Here is a 16,314-nt window from a genome sequence, read left to right on the forward strand (position 1 = left end):
GGCTGAAAACTCTGGGCTCTGAGAGAGCAGGAGAGGCACCTGCCCCCGCCTTCCTTCAGGAAGCCTGGACAGCCACCACCACTGTGTGAACTCATCCACAGGCCCAGTTCTACGGGTCCTGTTAAACCCTCGGACAAGGACTTAATGACCCACGGTGAGATGTAACAATGTTCACATTTTCTTTTACTGAAGTATGGTTTTTTTTTAATACTTTAGCCATTTAGTTGTAACAAGCAATATAAAATTATTTTGTGCCTAAGGGGTAGGCTGGGGTGATTGGGAAATTGGGGGCGATGATGGAGAGAAGGTGACACTGGTGGTGGGATTGGTGTTGGAACACTGAATACCCTGTCACTGTCTGTCACTGTCCTCCCATTGTTCATCGATTTGCTCGAGCGGGCCCAGTAACGTCTCCATTGGAGACTTTGTTGTTACTGTGTTTGGCATATCGAATACGTCATGGGGAACTTGCCAGCCTTTGCCGGGCGGGCGAGATACTCTCGGCAGCTTGCCGGGCTCTCCGAGAGGGGCGGAGGAATCGAACCCAGCTCGGCCAAGCTGGCTGCATGCAAGGCAAACGCCCTACCCACTTTGCTATCGCTCCAGCTCTACCAACTGTATTATGAACAACTTTGTAAAACACGATGTTTTAAGCAAACTAAAATTAAAAGACACGTTAGTCAGAGCACCGACTGCTGGTGTTAGATGAAGGGCCATGAGGCCAGCGATGGACCAGCACGACTCTCCCCACCTGTCAGCCTCCCGGAGGGAAATACCCTGTGACAGAGTGACCTCCGGGGTGCCAAGGGGGTGAGGGAAGCTGTGAACACAGCCAAGGGTAGCCCGCTTCCCAGCAAGCTCCGCTGTGGAGCCCTGGCACAGGGGCAAGTGCGTCCAGGGGTGCAAAACACAAGCTCACACACCCGAGAGCTCTGGGTTCTAGTACTGGACCGAAGAGCCTGTGTCCAGTCTCCCAGCCCTGGTATACCCTGGGCGCTGCTCCATGCTGGGCCCCAGCGGACTAATAAGCCACGTTCATTCAGTTACTTGCCCTGTGTCTGGGTTTCAGGACTGTGCCCGTGAACTTCCCTAACTCAAAGAGCAGATGTCTGCAGAAGGATAGCACCCAGCAATGCTCAGGGGTCACTCCTGGCTCTGTACTCAGGAATTACTCTTGGCGGTGCTTGGGGGGCCATATGGGATGCCGGGGATCGAACCCAGGTCGGCTGCATTGCAAGGCTAACGCCCTACCTGCTATGCTATCGCTCCGGCCCTTGCTTTGCTTTTTTGGTCACACCGGGGATGCTCAGGGGTTACTCCTGGCTCCGCACTCAGGAACCTGGCGGTGTTTGGGGGCCCATATGGGACGCTGGGAATCGAACAGCTGGTCGGCTGCATGCAAGGCAAATGCTCAACCCACTGTGCTATTGCTCCAGCCCCAGCAGTTGGCTATTGTTAACTTCGGGGGACACACCCGGCGGTGCAGAGGGGCCGGGGACCGAACCCGGGTGGGCCGAGGGCGAGGCAGGCGCCTTCCCCTGTCCCATCGCTCGGGCTATCTCGAGCACCTGCCGTCCTCGGCAGCGCTGCTGGAAGTTTCCTTCCCGGCTGTGCTTCCGGGCCCTGCGGCCCCTGCAGCAGGTGGGCGCCAACGCCGGGCCCGACCGGGTCCCCCACCCAGCTGCACCGGCCGGGCCGCTGGGGCGGAGACTCCGCGTCTGTTCTGGGTTTTGTCCCGGGGAAAGGGCTTCGCGGTTGCAAAGCCCCCGACGGCCGTGCCCGTTTCCGGGGAGGGCGGGCGGCTCGCGCTGCAGTGGAGCACAGCTCGGACCTCGCGCCACGCCCGGCCCGGCCCGGCCCGGCCCGGCCCAGAGGCTGCGACCCGGGGACCCGGGAGGCGGCGCCGCCGTTCCCCGCCGCGACAGCAGGGGGCGCTCCCGGACGGGCGGGCGGAAGGCGGCGAGTGCGCGTGCGCGTGCGCCTACGCGGCGGGCGGGCGGCGGCCGGTCACTGGGCGTCCGTCCGCGCAGCATGAGGACGAGCGAGGGGACCCGGCGCGAGCGCGCCCAGGGGCCGCGGAAACTAGGGCTCTGCGTCCTCTGCGGCCTCCCCGCGGCAGGGAAGTCCACGCTCGCGCGGGCGCTCGCCCAGCGGCTCCGGCTGGAGCTGGGCTGGGCCGTGGGCGTCGTCGCCTACGATGACGTCATGCCGGAGGCGGTCCCGGAGGAGGCGCGCGCGCGCCCATTGGTCAGTGCGGAGGGGGCGGGGCCGCGAGGAGCCGGACAAGCCCCGCCCCGAGCAGGGGGCCCTGGGCGGGGAGGCGGGGCCGTCCCGGGCAGCCCCTGGAACCTGGAACCGTGTGCGCTGGAGCTTTGTGGCCTTGCTGGGGAGAGGGCCCACGAGTTTTGTCCGTTGTGTGCAAGGGTGAGCGAGGAGAGGCTCAGGAGGGCTCCAGAATTTCAACGCAGCTGGCCTAGCTTTTTTTTTTTTTGCTTTTTTGGGTCACACCAGGTGATGCACAGGGGTCACTCCTGGCCCTGAACTCAGGAATTATTCCTGGCGGTGCTCAGGGCACCCTATGGGATGCTGGGAATCGAACCCAGGTCGGCCGCCTGCAAGGCGAATGCCCTTCCCACTGTGCTATGGCTCCAACCCCAGCCCTGAGATTTTATAAAGTGCCGTATTCAAGGCTCTTTCAGGGTTAGGAGAATGAGACCCATTATTGTTACCGGTATTTGGCATATTGGACACACCACGGGGAGTTTGCCAGACTCTGCTGTGTGGGCAGGTTACATTCAGTAGGCTACCAGGTTGTCCAAAGTAAGAAGATAATAAGATGTCGTGCAGTGCAAATGCGGCCATGCACTTTCAGGAGCTGAGTTGTTTTTTTTTTTTTCTTTTTTGCTTTTTCGGTCACACCTTGCGATGCACAGCGATTACTCCTGGCTCTGCACTCAGGAGTTACTTCTGGCGGTGCTCAGGGGACCATATGGGACGCCCGGAATCGAACCCGGGTCGGCCGCGTGCAAGGCAAACACCCTACCCGCTGTGATATCTCTCCAGCTCCTCGGGAGCTGAGTTTTAGTCTCCAGGTCTCTGCCCCCACCCCCACCCCCACCCCCGTGCCGTGTAATCCCATCAATCCCATCAGCCCTGGAAAACACTCTGGAAAACTCATGCAGGCCTGGGGAGATGGCTTAAAGGGCTGGAAGTGGGGCCCCACCCGAGCACTGCTGTCTGTCTCCTCCTCCTCAGTATCTTCCGGTGTGGCCCCTTGCCCAAGCACTGAACCCTGCTGTTGTTGCGAATGATGGCCTTGGGCAAAAAAAGGAAGAGAAGTGGCCCGAGAGATCCAGCTGGCCTCACCTAGGGTTCACCTGGTCCCCCGAAAAGTCAGGAGTGAGCACAGCTGAGCGTAGTTGCCCCAATTACACAACTACAGCCAGATTTCAGGGTTCCTCTCGATGACGGTAGGGAAGAGGCGCTCCGAGGAAGGGCCTGTCTCGGAAGCTCAGTCCTCTGTTATCAGAACAAACCTGTTTTCTGCCGGCCAAGAACCCACGACTCTTCCCAACACTGCCTGCTCGCTGTCACCACCGCGGACTTGACTTAGAAACCAAGTTGCCTGCTCCCAGAATAGACCGTTGGAACCCCCAAAGTGCACTCAGCGGGGAGAAATGCACGTACATACCCCCTCCCACCCCCGGACCCTGGAGAAGTCTGAGGTCTGACTCCGGGGAAGCCCAGGCTCCTTCTCCAGCTTCACCTTCAGCCTTGGAAAGACTGACAAGAGGGTGTGGGCGGCCCTGGGATTCATCCCCAGCACTGCCGAAGAGAGAAGAAAGAAAAAGTCCCTGAAAAGTTGAAATAGTTGTACCTGCGTATTAGAGGTCAGGTGAAGGTGAAGCATATGGAGGAAATGACGGGGACAGAGCATTAGGACAGCGGGTAGGGCACTTGCCTGGCATGCAGTACACACGGGTTCGATTCTGGGCACCCCATAGGGTTCCCCAACCCCACCAGGAGTGATCCCTGAGCACAGAGCCAGGAGTAAAGTCCTGAGCACTTTACTCCAAAACCAAAACCAAATTTTAAAAATAAAATACCTATAGGTGTTTTCACTCTTGAGTTCATGTGCAGAATTACTGTCCATTTATGTATGGATAAATGTTTAGAGCTTTTATATCACTGTAATAAAGTGATATATGTCATCCCGTTGTTCATCGATTTCCTCGAGCAGGCACCAGTAACGTCTCCATTCGTCCCAGCCCTGAGATTTTAGCAGCCTCTCCTTACTCGTCTTTCCCAACGCTGCCGTACTGGGGGCTCTTTCAGGGTCAGGGGAATGAGGCCCGTTGTTGTTACTGTTTTTGGCATATCGAATACGCCATGGGTATTCGATGCCAGGCCCTGCCAGGAGCTTTTTATATATACTTTGTATATAAATATTTATGTATGCGAACATTTTACTTATGTAAACATTCGAGTTTATATAGAGACAAATTATATTCCTCCTCACCCTTGGTTAGTTGTGAAGGAGAGTGTGAGGCCCCTGCTAGCTCCAGATTTACCTGGGTCAGAGTGTTTTTTTTTTTTAATTTTTTTATTTTTGGGGTCACACCCAGCGATGCTCAGGGGTTACTCCTGGCTCATGCACTCAGGAGTTACTCCTGGCGGTGCTCAGGGGACCATATGGGATGTTGGGAATCGAACCCAGGTTGGCCGCGTGCAAGGCAAACGCCCTATACCCGCTGTGCTATCTCTCCAGCCCCTAAAAAATGCATTTATTTATTTTTTGCTTTTTGGGTCACACCCGGTGATGCACAAGGGTTACTCCTGGCTCTGAACTCAGGAGTTACTCCTGGCGGTGCTCAGGGGACCAAATGGGATGCTGGGAATCGAACCCGGGTCGGCCGCGTGCAAGGCAAACGCCCTACCCGCTGTGCTATCGCTCCAGCCCCTGGGTCAGAGTGTTTTCACCACTTGGGTGAAAGCTGAAAGTTGTGGATAATAATTATTGTATTTGCAGCCCTTTGCATCATTTTTTTGTTTGTTTGGTTCTGGTTTTGGGGGGGTCACACCCTGCTGTGCTTAGAGCTCACTCCTGGAGGAGCCCGGGGGACCCTACGTGGTGTCCAGCGTGGAGCCTAGAATGGGTGGGTGTGATTCAAGCGTCCGCACTCTCTCCCGCCCCTCCCCTCAGTTTCAGGGCTGTAGTTTTTCCATTTGGCCCGCAGACAAGGTCATCTGTCCCATGGCTTAGGTACGGAATTTGATCGGCTTAGGTACGGAATTTGATCGCCGTTCCCTTTTACCGTTAGCAGGTGTGTTTGTTGTCCATGCTAATGTCAGTGTCCTGATGGGATGTGGACAGGAAGGAGAGGAACTGGATTTCCGGCCCCGGGCTTTCCCTCCAGCCTTGACCTCAGCATTCAGCGAGGTCAAGTGCAGGGAAGGCTTGCCTCCCTAGCTGCTCATATCCTGAGAAACCAGGTTGCCTGCTCCCAAAAGATACTACTTAAGCCCCCAAACTTCCCTCAGTGTGGTGAGACGTACACCAAACCCCCTCCCCCCACACACACACCTTGGAGAAACGTCTGAGGTCTGAGTCCTGGGGAAGCGCCGACTCCTTCAAGACCCCTTGAAAGCGTCTCTACCCTCCTCCCTCCGTCCCCCTTCTCTCTGCCTGCCCCCACCCCCCCGCCCTCTCCCCTTCCCTTGGTCCCTTGGTGTGATCCAGCCCTTTGCTCCGTTGCAGGGGGGAGCCGGTATCCGTAGAGCTTAGCCAGCCTGTTGTGTTTTAATGGGATATTGATTTTTTGCTTCCCCTGTCTTTTGTTTGAAAATAGTTCTCCTCACTCCATTTAGTCCTGCATCCATCCATGGAAGGGCCGTTTCTGGGGCCGCTCTGACAGAGCCGGGCTCTCGAGCGTATTACCACGCCCGAGACGCATGCCCGGATGTCGCCTGACTGTCTCTAATCAGGAGCGAGATTGGGCCACTGGACAGAGCAGGGGCTCGCGTGACGCCTGGAAGGGGGGTGTCAGGGGCGGGGGGGGGAACTGAGGCGCCTACTGGTGGCCGAGTCTGCGGTGTCACCCAGGGCGAGCGTCACAGAGTAAGGAGAAGGAACCACAGTTACAGCACACAGGTGGAGGAAGCGAGTCCTGGGTAGAGACCAGTAGGGCAGCAGGGCAGCGTTTTCCTGGCACCCAGCAGACCCGGCTTTTCTCCCTGGCACCCCGTACGGTCCCCGAGCCCGCCACGAGTGAGTGATCCCCGAGTACAGAGCAAGGAGCAAGCTGTGAGCACTGTAGGGTCGGTCTCAAACAATAAAGCCAAACCGAATGGATCAGTGTTCTGGGCAGCGTGTTTTCGGGGGGTGTGTGTGGGGGGGTTGTTGGGGACGCCGTGACGAGACGTTGGCCCCTTCTTCTGCTGGCACCCACTCTGAGCCCACCGCCGTGTCTTTTGTAGCCGGCCCCATGGAAGCTTCTCCGGCAGGAGCTGCTGGCGTACCTGGAGTCCTTCCTGCGCGCGGTCACTGACGGGACCCCACTGGCTGCCCCGCCCCAGAGGACCGAGGCCATGTGGGGAGACTTTGTCACTTGCTTAAAGAATCAAGACCTGCTGCCCGCCCCGGCGCCGGACGCCCCGTCTCACTGCCCCTTCTCGCAGGCCGCGGGCTCCAGACCTTTGTTTCTGATTTTAGACGACAACTTCTATTACCAAAGTATGAGATACGAAGTCTACCAGCTGGCTCGGAAATGTAATTAACCGTTTCTTCTCTGCCCTGGGCTGGGGAGAGGGCTCAGAGGGGTGGAGCCGGCCACGGGTTCGAGCCCTGGCACTGCCTGGTTCCCCCACCCCCCCACCTCTGCCTGAGTACCACCAGGTGTGGCCCCCAAAACACTCAAAAGTCAGGAAAACCCTTTATTTTTTTTCCCCCTTTACCCACAAATACATTTATTTGCTTATCAGAATCACTTTTGTCCCCTGGTGAGAACTGGGTTGGATCATGAAGTTAATAAGGGATTTACTGGGGCAGGAGCAATAGTACAGTGGGTAGGGCATTTGCCTTGCACACAGCCGACCCCGGGTTCAGTTCCCAGAGTCCCATTATGGTCCCCTGAGCACCCCCAAGAGTAGTGCCCAAGTGCAGAGCCAGGTATAACTTATAAGCATCGCCAGTGTGACTCAAAAAGCCCAAAACACAAGAGGGATTTACTTTTTTGTGTGTGTGTGGGGGGGGGGGGATATTTTTTATAATGTCCATTCAGCTGTTGAGGGCACATCTGGCTGTGTTCAGGACTTACTCCTGGCTCTGTGCTCAGGGATCACTCCTGGCCGGGCTTGGGGGCCACGTGGGGTGCCGAGATCAGACCTGGCTGGCTCCGCGCAAGGCCGGTACCCTCCCCGCTGCCCTGTCTCTCCGGCCCCAGGATCGACCTCATCTTCCAAGCCAACGGCCACAAGTTGCCTCGGTCGGGCTTTGCCGCTGGCATCCTCTGTCCTGGGTGCTTGGCTCAGTTTGGGAAATGGCGTCCCTTTCAGATTCCTCAGGCTTCTGCCAACTCTTCCTCGATTGCCCTCTGGACACCTGCTTGGCAAGGAACGCACAGAGAGCCCGGCCCGTGCCTGCCGAGACCCTGCGCCAGATGGCCGGGAAGCTGGAGAGGCCGGATCCCGAGAAGAACGCGTGGGAGCGCCACAGCCTCAGTGTCCTGAGCATGGCGGGTGACTCCTGCGACAGGTACTCGACCACGCACCAGTCCCCGCAGAGCCTGAGGGGGGTTGGGGGGGAGTGTGCCCGTGGCAGGAGTCGCCCACCTCCTCGTCCCGCAGGCAGCTTCCAAGAGGACCGGCCTTGACACTCATTGTTTGTTTGGTTTTGCTTTTTGGGTCACACCTGGCGATGCTCAGGGGTTACACCTGGCTTTGCACTCAGGAATTACTCCTGGCGGTGCTCGGGGCACCCTATGGGATGCTGGGGATTGAACCCAGATTGGCCGCGTGCAAGGCAAACGCCCTCCCCGCTGTGCTATCACTCCAGCCCCATTTTGTTTGTTTGTTTGTTTGTTTTAATGTAGGAGTACTGCTTTTTATCCAGCCATTGATTAAGCTGATTGAATTGGGCATGTCCTCCACATGACTTTTTTTTTTTAATATATCGAATCATCGTGAGATACAGTTACAAAGCTTTCATGTTTGCGATTCAGCTGTGCAATGATGGAACACCCATCCCTCCACCAGTGCACACTTTCCAACACCAGCATGTCCCTCCTCCCATCCCAGTCCTCACCCTGCCTCCCTCCGTGGCAGGCAGTTTCCCCAATACTCTCTCATTACTTTGGGGCATTAGGTTTTGCTCAAATTTTCCCACCCCCATTCAAGCCTGCCGGCCAGGGGCACATGCTAACCCATTTATTGTCCTGTGCTCATTTGGAATAAATTGGGTGTCGTGGAATCCTAGATTGTAGGTGGTTGCGTTCCAGAGGCATCTCGGTAGGGGACTGAATCTATTTTGGGATTCAACTGGGCGTCTCTGGACCAGGACTGTTGGTGCGCTAAGATGGTGCCCGGAGGCACATTGTGGGGATGACAGCCGGGCCGTCGAGCGTGCGGGGAGCCGGGGAGGGACAGCCCGGTGCCTCTGCCACCGTGCAGCCTGGGGACTTAGTCCTGGAACCCGCATACCTGGGCCTTGCTTGGTTGACACTCTTTGAAGTAGCCAAACTCCCCGGCAGCGCTCAGGGTCACCAGGTGGTACCGGGGATCGAACCCACTTCCTGCCGTGTGTGAAATCTGTGCCAGCCCGCCCAGCCCAGCCAAGCTCATGTTCAGCCCCTGCAGTGAAGGCTGACAGGCCGCGTGCGCACACTGTGCTAACGGGAGTCTCCCCTGCTGACCGGAACGCTCCGTGGTCACGTGCGCGGCCAGCAGCTCAGAGCCCACCTGAACACCACTGTCCCAGAAGGGCCCGAGGTCGGTAGCAGTTCTAGGGCTAGAACACCCTGAGGCCTGCCCTTCCCACTGCATTCTTGTCTGCGGGGAAGCAGCTGTTTCTGAAAGGTGTTTTTCTGTTTGGGGGATGCCAAGAGGAGTGTTTGGGCCGTCCCCAGCATCGCTCAGGAGCTACTCCTGGCTCAGTGCTCAGGATCCTTGATGGCACTTGGGGAAGCATATGTGAAACTAGGGATTGAACCTGGGTGGGCTGCATGTGAGGCAGGGCCCTACCCACTGTGTCTGACACCCCCCACCCCCCCCCGTCCCATCTTCCCGTCCCTTGGGACTTTTCATCAATCTGTCCCGGGCCCTTGAACCTGAGTCAGTTCAGTCTTCCCTCCCCGTCAGTTCTGCCCACCCCACCGCCACCCTGCTAAGGTGCGGGGAGCCCCGTGGGCTGCCCCAGAGCTGGTGGGGTGTGGGGGGGGCACTACGTTGCCCACATGTTCCATAGTCCTTCCCCGGGCCTGCCACTGTCTGAATTCACAGCATTTTTGATGATGTTGAAGTAAAATGAGTTGATGTCGAGAAATTTACTTCTAGAAATGTGAGGGGTGTGAGAGAGACAGAAAGGGAGAGGCGTGTCTAAGAGAGGTCACAGGCCTGTCCAGAATGGCAAAAAGGTGAAACAAGAACATTTTAGGGGCTCCATTGTTTTCAGGGAAGTTGGGGACCTACCTGCCCCGCACCCCAGCCTGCCAGAGGTTCAACTTAGATCTTGAGAACTTTTCATATAAGAAGGTGTTCAGAAAATCCTGTAGATGGAACAGCAGGTTCCCTGAGCCCTCGCGGCCCCTTGACCAGACAAACGTTCTTTGGTGTTTGTTTGGGGGCCACACCTGCTGGTGCTCAGGGGTTCCTCCTGGCTCTGCACTCAGGAATGACTCCTGGCGGTGCTCGGGGGACCATAGGGAACGCCGGGGGAGTGGGCGGGGTGGGGTGGTGGTTTTGTTTATGATTTAACCTCGACATTTGCATTTGGCGGGGAGAGATGGTTTCCGGGTGGTTCCCTTTGGGGTCCGGGCCCTGACGCTTTCGTCCCTCCTCTAGTCATGTTCGTCCCAGACATACCCGAAGCGGCACTGTGACCAGCATTCTCGCTCACTGCTGCCTTCTCTCGCAGCCAGGAACTCACTGACCTGCTGCGGGCCGCCCTGGATGACCCCGTAAAGGCCACGGAGGACAACGTGGAGCAGAAGGTGGCCGCGCACGGGGCAGTGGTGGGCAGGCACGGGGCTTCAGCGGACAGCATGCGTGTAGGCCGCTGTGGGGGAACCGAGGGAATGGGTTTCAGGAGGGCAAAGAAACCGTCTTGGATGTGAGGCCCTCTGACTGTGACATCCGTCGCCCCACTCAGGGCCAGGGTTGCTTCGGCTGAACTGGCTGGCCAGGTGGGGGGTCCCCTTCCTTCCCCCCGAATGGAGAGAGGGCCGCTCTTTGCCCCCCAATCACGCTCTTGGGCCCATTTGGAGAACGTCGAGCTTGCAGATGAGGTGCTGCTTGTGGCCGGTGGCCTTTGTTTTTTTGTTTTTTTGTTTTTTTTTTGCTTTTGGGGTCACACCCGGCGATGCTTCAGGATTACTCCTGGCTTTACACTTAGGAATTACTCCTGGAGGTGCTCGGGGTGGGGACTATATGGGATGCTGGGAATCGAACCTGGGTCAGCCGCGTGCAAGGCAAATGCCCTCTCCGCTCTGCTGTGGCTCCAGCCCCCAGCCTTTGTCTTAATAAAAGAAACTCGTCTCTGCCTCCAGCCTCCAAGAGCAGAGTGCAGTGGGGTGTAAGGCCTGGGGAGGGGAACCCCCAGCAGGACCAGGCGCTGTTGATGGCGTGTGAGGATGTCAGGGTCACCGGCTCTTGCTGTTGTTATGCGAGAGCCCGCAGCGGCCACAGCACAGACGCGGCTGGAACTTGGCTCCATCCTGCGGGAGCCCGTCCCTGCCCCTGCCAGCACCCCGATTCCTTCCACCCAGCGGGGCGTACTGCACTGGGACTCTCCTTCGGGACCCGGGCAGAGGGCTGAGCGCTGGGACCCCCCCAGCGAGTCCCTGTCGCTCCTGGTCTCCAGGCTCCACTGGGAGTGACCCCTGAGCAGCACAGGGAGAAGCACCCTCCCCCCCTTCCCGCCCCCACCGCTTCCATACCCAGGTCTCTCGTTAGTTCGGAAAGGGTAACTGGAATCCGACCTGCAGTTGAGCCTCTGAAATAACGACGCCTTTATTGCCCAGGAAGCGGACAGGATCATCTGCGCAGAGAACGCCTTCCACCAGGCCGACCAGAGCCTGCGGAGAGCCGTCTCGCAGACAATGAAGGAAGCGAAAGGTACGTCGCGGGTCTGGGGTGTGTGTGTGTGTGTGTGTGTGTGTGGTTGGGGAGGGGGGGTGTTGGTTGCTTCAACTGCACTGCGGCTGTGTGTGTGTGTGTGTGTGTGTGTGTGTGTCAGGGGTTGGGGAGGGGGGTGTTGGTTGCTTCAACTGCACTGCGGCTGTGTGTATGTGTGTGTGTGTGTGTGTCAGGGGTTGGGGAGGGGGGGTGTTGGTTGCTTCAACTGCACTGCGGCTGTGTGTGTGTATGTGAGTGTGTGTGTGTGTGTGTGTGTGTGTGTGTCAGGGGTTGGGGAGGGGGGTGTTGGTTGCTTCAACTGCACTGCGGCTGTGTGTGTGTGAGTGTGTGTGTGTGTGTGTGTGTGTGTGTGTCAGGGGTTGGGGAGGGGGGTGTTGGTTGCTTCAATTGCACTGCGGCTCCCCGTGGCTTCCGTGGGAAAGTTCCCGTCTCCTTTGCTGTGCGGCTCAAGTGACTGTCTCCTCGAGGCCTTGCTCCCGGGAGGTGGGAGACAGAGGATCATGTGTGATGGACCAGAAGGGGCATCGGCGCATCCATCCAGGCCTCCGAGAAGGAAAACAGGGAAGCCAGAGAAACCCTGCCCGGTGAGGCGGAACCGGGAGAGAGCGCAGCCTGGCTGGTCACAGCTGATGCTGGTTTGAGCACCACCAGGAGCGAGCCCTGAGCACCCCAGATCACGAGACAGAAAAGGGGTGTGGGGAATTGGGGACAGGCGGGGAGAGAGTTTAGCACTTACGGACGCATATCTGCTTGTACAGGAGACTGGTACAGAATGTCCCTCCCCCCCCCGCCCCCAACACCCCCAACTGTAGTCCTGGAACCCCCCAACTCCTGAAGGTCTGAGCAGACCCGTGTTTCCTGGGCTGGGGTTCAAGTAGAGGAGTGTCGCCAGCAGAGGCCAAACAGGAAGAGCAATAGAATTAAAAGCCCGGCAGCGAGAAGGATTTGGGGAAGGATCACTGGCAGTGCTCAGGTTCCAAGGGAACATTTCGGAATGTTCTGGAATGTGATAGAACCCACTGAATGTGGGGTGAGCCCGGAAGCAGGCAAGACAGTCAGATCAGTCCGGGGGTGTGAGTAGGTTCAGTGCATTGTTGATCAGACTGTTGACCTACAGATTAGGAAGATCTTCACTGGCATTTAATACTTCCTGATGTGTTGGGGCTGAAGTGATAGTACAGTGGGGAGGGCATTTGTCTTAATGGCCAACCCGGATTCTATCCCCCACGTCCTGTATGGTCCCCTGAGCACTGCCAGGAGTAATTCCTGAGTGCAGAGTCAGGAGTAACCCCTGAGCATCTCCAGGTGTGGCCCAGAAACAAAAACAAAAACAAAACCCAAATACTTTCTGTTGTGCTAACAATATGACAGTGTTAGATTTCATCTCTTTGGGTCCTTTTATCCCCCTAAACTGAAGATTCATAATTTTTCCAAATATGTCGCAGTTTTATACAGTTTTTTCTTTTGGCGGGGGGTGGGGGGGGACGACACCTGGCGATGCTCAGGGATTCCTTACTCCTGACGGCACTCAGGGCTTCCTCCCGGCAGGGCTCAGAGACCGTATGGGGTGCTGGGCATCAAACTTGGGTGACCCATGTGTAAGGCAAGTTGCTTTCCGCGCTGTACTATCACTCTGGCCCCTATACAGTATTTTTCAGGGTTTTGAAGTTGTTCACAGTAATTCATTACATTCAGTATTCCAACACCATATTTTTTGAATGTTTCTACCCCCTTGCAAAGCCGGCTCACAAACCAGGACCTAAATAATTTATTTTGTATTGCTTGTTATGAATAATCTGCTAAAAATAGTCCAAGAAAACTTCCTCAGAGAAAAGTGTGCGAAGATTGTTATATCTCACCCTGGAGCCATTAAGCCTCTGTGTAAATCACTTACATTACAGGTTGAGCCTTGTGTGGTAATATATATATTATGTGCTAATGTATACGTGTGTATATATATATACATATTTATTTTTATTTATTTTTATTTATTTTTTTGGGTCACACCCGGCAATGCACAGGGGTTACTCCTGGCTCATGCACTCAGGAATTACTCCTGGCGGTGCTCAGGGGACCAAATGGGATGCTGGGAATCGAACCCGGGTCGGCCGTGTGCAAGGCAAACGCCCTACCCGCTGTGCTATCGCCCCATCCCTCGTCTTTTAGGTTTTTAAGTTTGAAATCTTCCCTATATTTGAATTTTGGTTTCAAAATCATAGCAGGGGCTGGAGATCTAGTACAGCAGGTAGGGCATCTGCCTCGCACCTACCTAGGTTTGATGCCTGGCACCCCAGATAGTCTTTCAAGAGCCAGGAGTCAGCCCTGAGCACTGCTGGGTGCGGCTCAAAAACCAAACATTTTATTTTAATCTTGGTTCTTTCTGGTATGGTCCCAGAACCAAGATTAAAATAAAGCTTAATTCACGGTGGTTAAAAAGGTAAAAAATATAGTACGACTCGTTTTCCTTAAGCTCTGCTAAGGATGTCTAATAAATACCCCTTTAATCTGCACAATCCTAAGGGTGTGGTTTTACTTGTTTCCCCTGTATTTGGTTTTGGGGCCACACCCGACTGTGCTCCTCTGGAGCGATAGCACAGCGGGCAGGGCGTTTGCCTTGCATGCGGCCAACCTGGCCAACCCGAGTTCGATTCCTCCGCCCCCCTCGGAGAGCCCGGCAAGTTACCGAGAGGATCTCGCCCTCACGGCAGAGCCTGGCAAGCTCCCCGTGACGTATTCGAGATGCCAGACACAGTAACAACAAGTCTCACGATGGAGACGTTACTGGGCCCGCTTGAGCAAATCGATGAACAACGGGAGGACAGTGCTACAGTGCTACCCGACTGTGCTCAAGGCTTACACCTGGCCCACCTGTGCTCAGGGGTCACACCTGGCAGTGCTCAGGGACCATATTTGGTGCCCAGGCTGGAACCTGAATCAGCTTAATGCAGGGCGAGTAACTTAACCTTGTATTGTGTCTCTGACCTATAGGTGTGATTTTTTTTCCCTTAAAAAAAGGGGAGAAACAGGATCTGAGAGGGTGTTTCACCCAAATTGAACAGCCCCTCCGTGGGCAGCCTGGGGTTGTTGTTTTTATTTTTGAAGGAGGCAACCCCCAGTGATTCTCAGGATTTATTCCCAGCTCTCAGGAATCACTCCTGGTGGAATATGGGGGGCCCCTGTGGGGACCCAGGAATCAAACCCAGGTGGGCTGCATGCAAGGAAAGCGACTATCTCTAGCCCCTGGCATTCAGCTTTCTTGATTCCAGTTTGATTTTTTGCTTTTGGGGTCACACGCGGCAATGCTCGGGGGTGTTACTCCTGGCCCTGCACTCAGGAGTTACTCCTGGCGGTGCTCGGGGACCAGCTGGGATGCTGGGGATCGAACCCCGGGCCAGCAGCATGCAAGGCAGGCGCCCTCCCCGTTGTGCTATTGCTCCCGATTCCAGTTTTAGTCCCTGTTTGCTTCTCACTCCCCCGCTGCTAATTAACACCTTTACAGAGCCTGGGAACAGGAGGAAAACAGCAAGCTTTTTTTTTGTGCGTTCCAAACCACTCGAAAGCTGACTCACAGCTGTGGCGGGGGGTGTGGCGTGTGGTGCTCGGGGGGCTCGGTGCTCAGGGGGGCTCAACAGACCATCTGTGGTGCCCGCGAAGGAATATGGGTCAGCCACATACAAGGCGAGTGCCCTACCTGCTGTACTATCTCTCCGCTCCCTCAATTAGAATGTCAGAATTTTGGGGCCCCCAAACAACAAAGAAAATGTTCTTAAAGAATAATTTGACACCCTCCCTCCCCCCCCCCCCCCCTTGAATTTTGCTCTTTGAGGATTGTGGGTTTGGGAATTTTATGACTTTGGGGATAATTTGAGCTTTTGGGATTTCAACATCGAGGGTTATGATCTCAGTCCACTGAAAGGGGCTAGTTTTGGGGGGTGTCCTGGGTCCAGGCTCGGTTTTCAGACGATAAAGTCGATTGAGGCCGCAGCTGCACAGTTACACAATAGACTGAAGCCACCAGGCTCTAGTTTAACTGGAATAGTTGATGGAAGAGGAATTGCATCCTAGCAGGAAGGCTTTCTAAATCCAAACCTTGAGGCACGCTGCCCCAGGGGCCCGGGAGCCAGGACCCCCTCCCCCCCATCACCCCAGGCTGTGAGGAGTTAGTTCTAGCATTATTGACTTCAAAGCCGAAGTACCCTTTTCAAAAGTGAAAATGAAAGTGTTTTCCTTCCCCCTTCCTGCCGTGGCAAAGGATGGAAAGTGAAGGGGTTTGTTAACAGTATCTCTTTCAGGCTGGTCTTCTGCTCACACTTTTCCTGTGTTAGGTACTTGGCACTGTTTGGAATCCTAATGGAGCTTTTTCCCCCAGACTGAACACATCAGCTCGGCCTGCTAACGTTAGAGCGAGGCTGGTTCCTGTGAGGTAATTTCTGGACCATTACACAGCCCAGCTAGACCTACACAAATACCCTCGACTGTCCTTTCTCCTTTCAGGACGGATATCTCCTTGCAGCGTGAAGCTTCTAGCCCAAGACCTTAACAAGCTCAAAGCAGAGTTTCTGGAAGATCTTCGACAAGGAAACCAGAAAGGCCCGCGCTGTGGACAAGCCACTCACCCCTCGGAGATCATTTCCCTTTTTCATTGCGAGAAAAATAACATTGTACAGAGGTATCTCCCAAAGAATCATTAAACTCCATTTCCAAATGTCTTGATTTTCAGTATTTTGCAAAATTAAACCAAATCTGTATTACAGGACACTTTCTAGACCACTGATAATGATTTCACCAAGTTTTTTCATTTTTGCTTTTTGGGTCACACCCGGCGATGCAGAGGGATTACTCCTGGTTCTGCACTCAGGAGTCTCTCCTGGCGGTGCTCAGGGGACCCTATGGGACGCTGGGAATTGAACCGTGGTCGGCCACGTGCAAGGCAAACGCCCTACCTGCCGTGCTATCTCACCAGCC

At 55.7% G+C, this 16,314-nt stretch overlaps 1 protein-coding gene across 1 annotated transcript; it reads left to right on the forward strand.

Moving 5' to 3' along the window:
* Positions 1 to 2,006: 2,006 nt before the first annotated feature.
* On the forward strand, positions 2,007 to 16,105 carry PSTK (phosphoseryl-tRNA kinase). Its single transcript, XM_056120758.1, has 6 exons — positions 2,007 to 2,247; positions 6,478 to 6,769; positions 7,555 to 7,753; positions 10,130 to 10,205; positions 11,235 to 11,328; positions 15,844 to 16,105. The coding sequence occupies exons 1-6, from the start codon at positions 2,032 to 2,034 to the stop codon at positions 16,038 to 16,040; spliced, it is 1,074 nt and encodes a 357-aa protein (XP_055976733.1). The 5' UTR covers positions 2,007 to 2,031; the 3' UTR covers positions 16,041 to 16,105.
* The last annotated feature ends 209 nt before the right edge of the window (positions 16,106 to 16,314 follow it).

This window comes from Sorex fumeus, unplaced genomic scaffold (assembly GCF_029834395.1).
Source record: "Sorex fumeus unplaced genomic scaffold, SorFum_2.1 ptg000043l, whole genome shotgun sequence".
Classification (NCBI taxonomy): Eukaryota; Metazoa; Chordata; class Mammalia; order Eulipotyphla; family Soricidae; genus Sorex; species Sorex fumeus.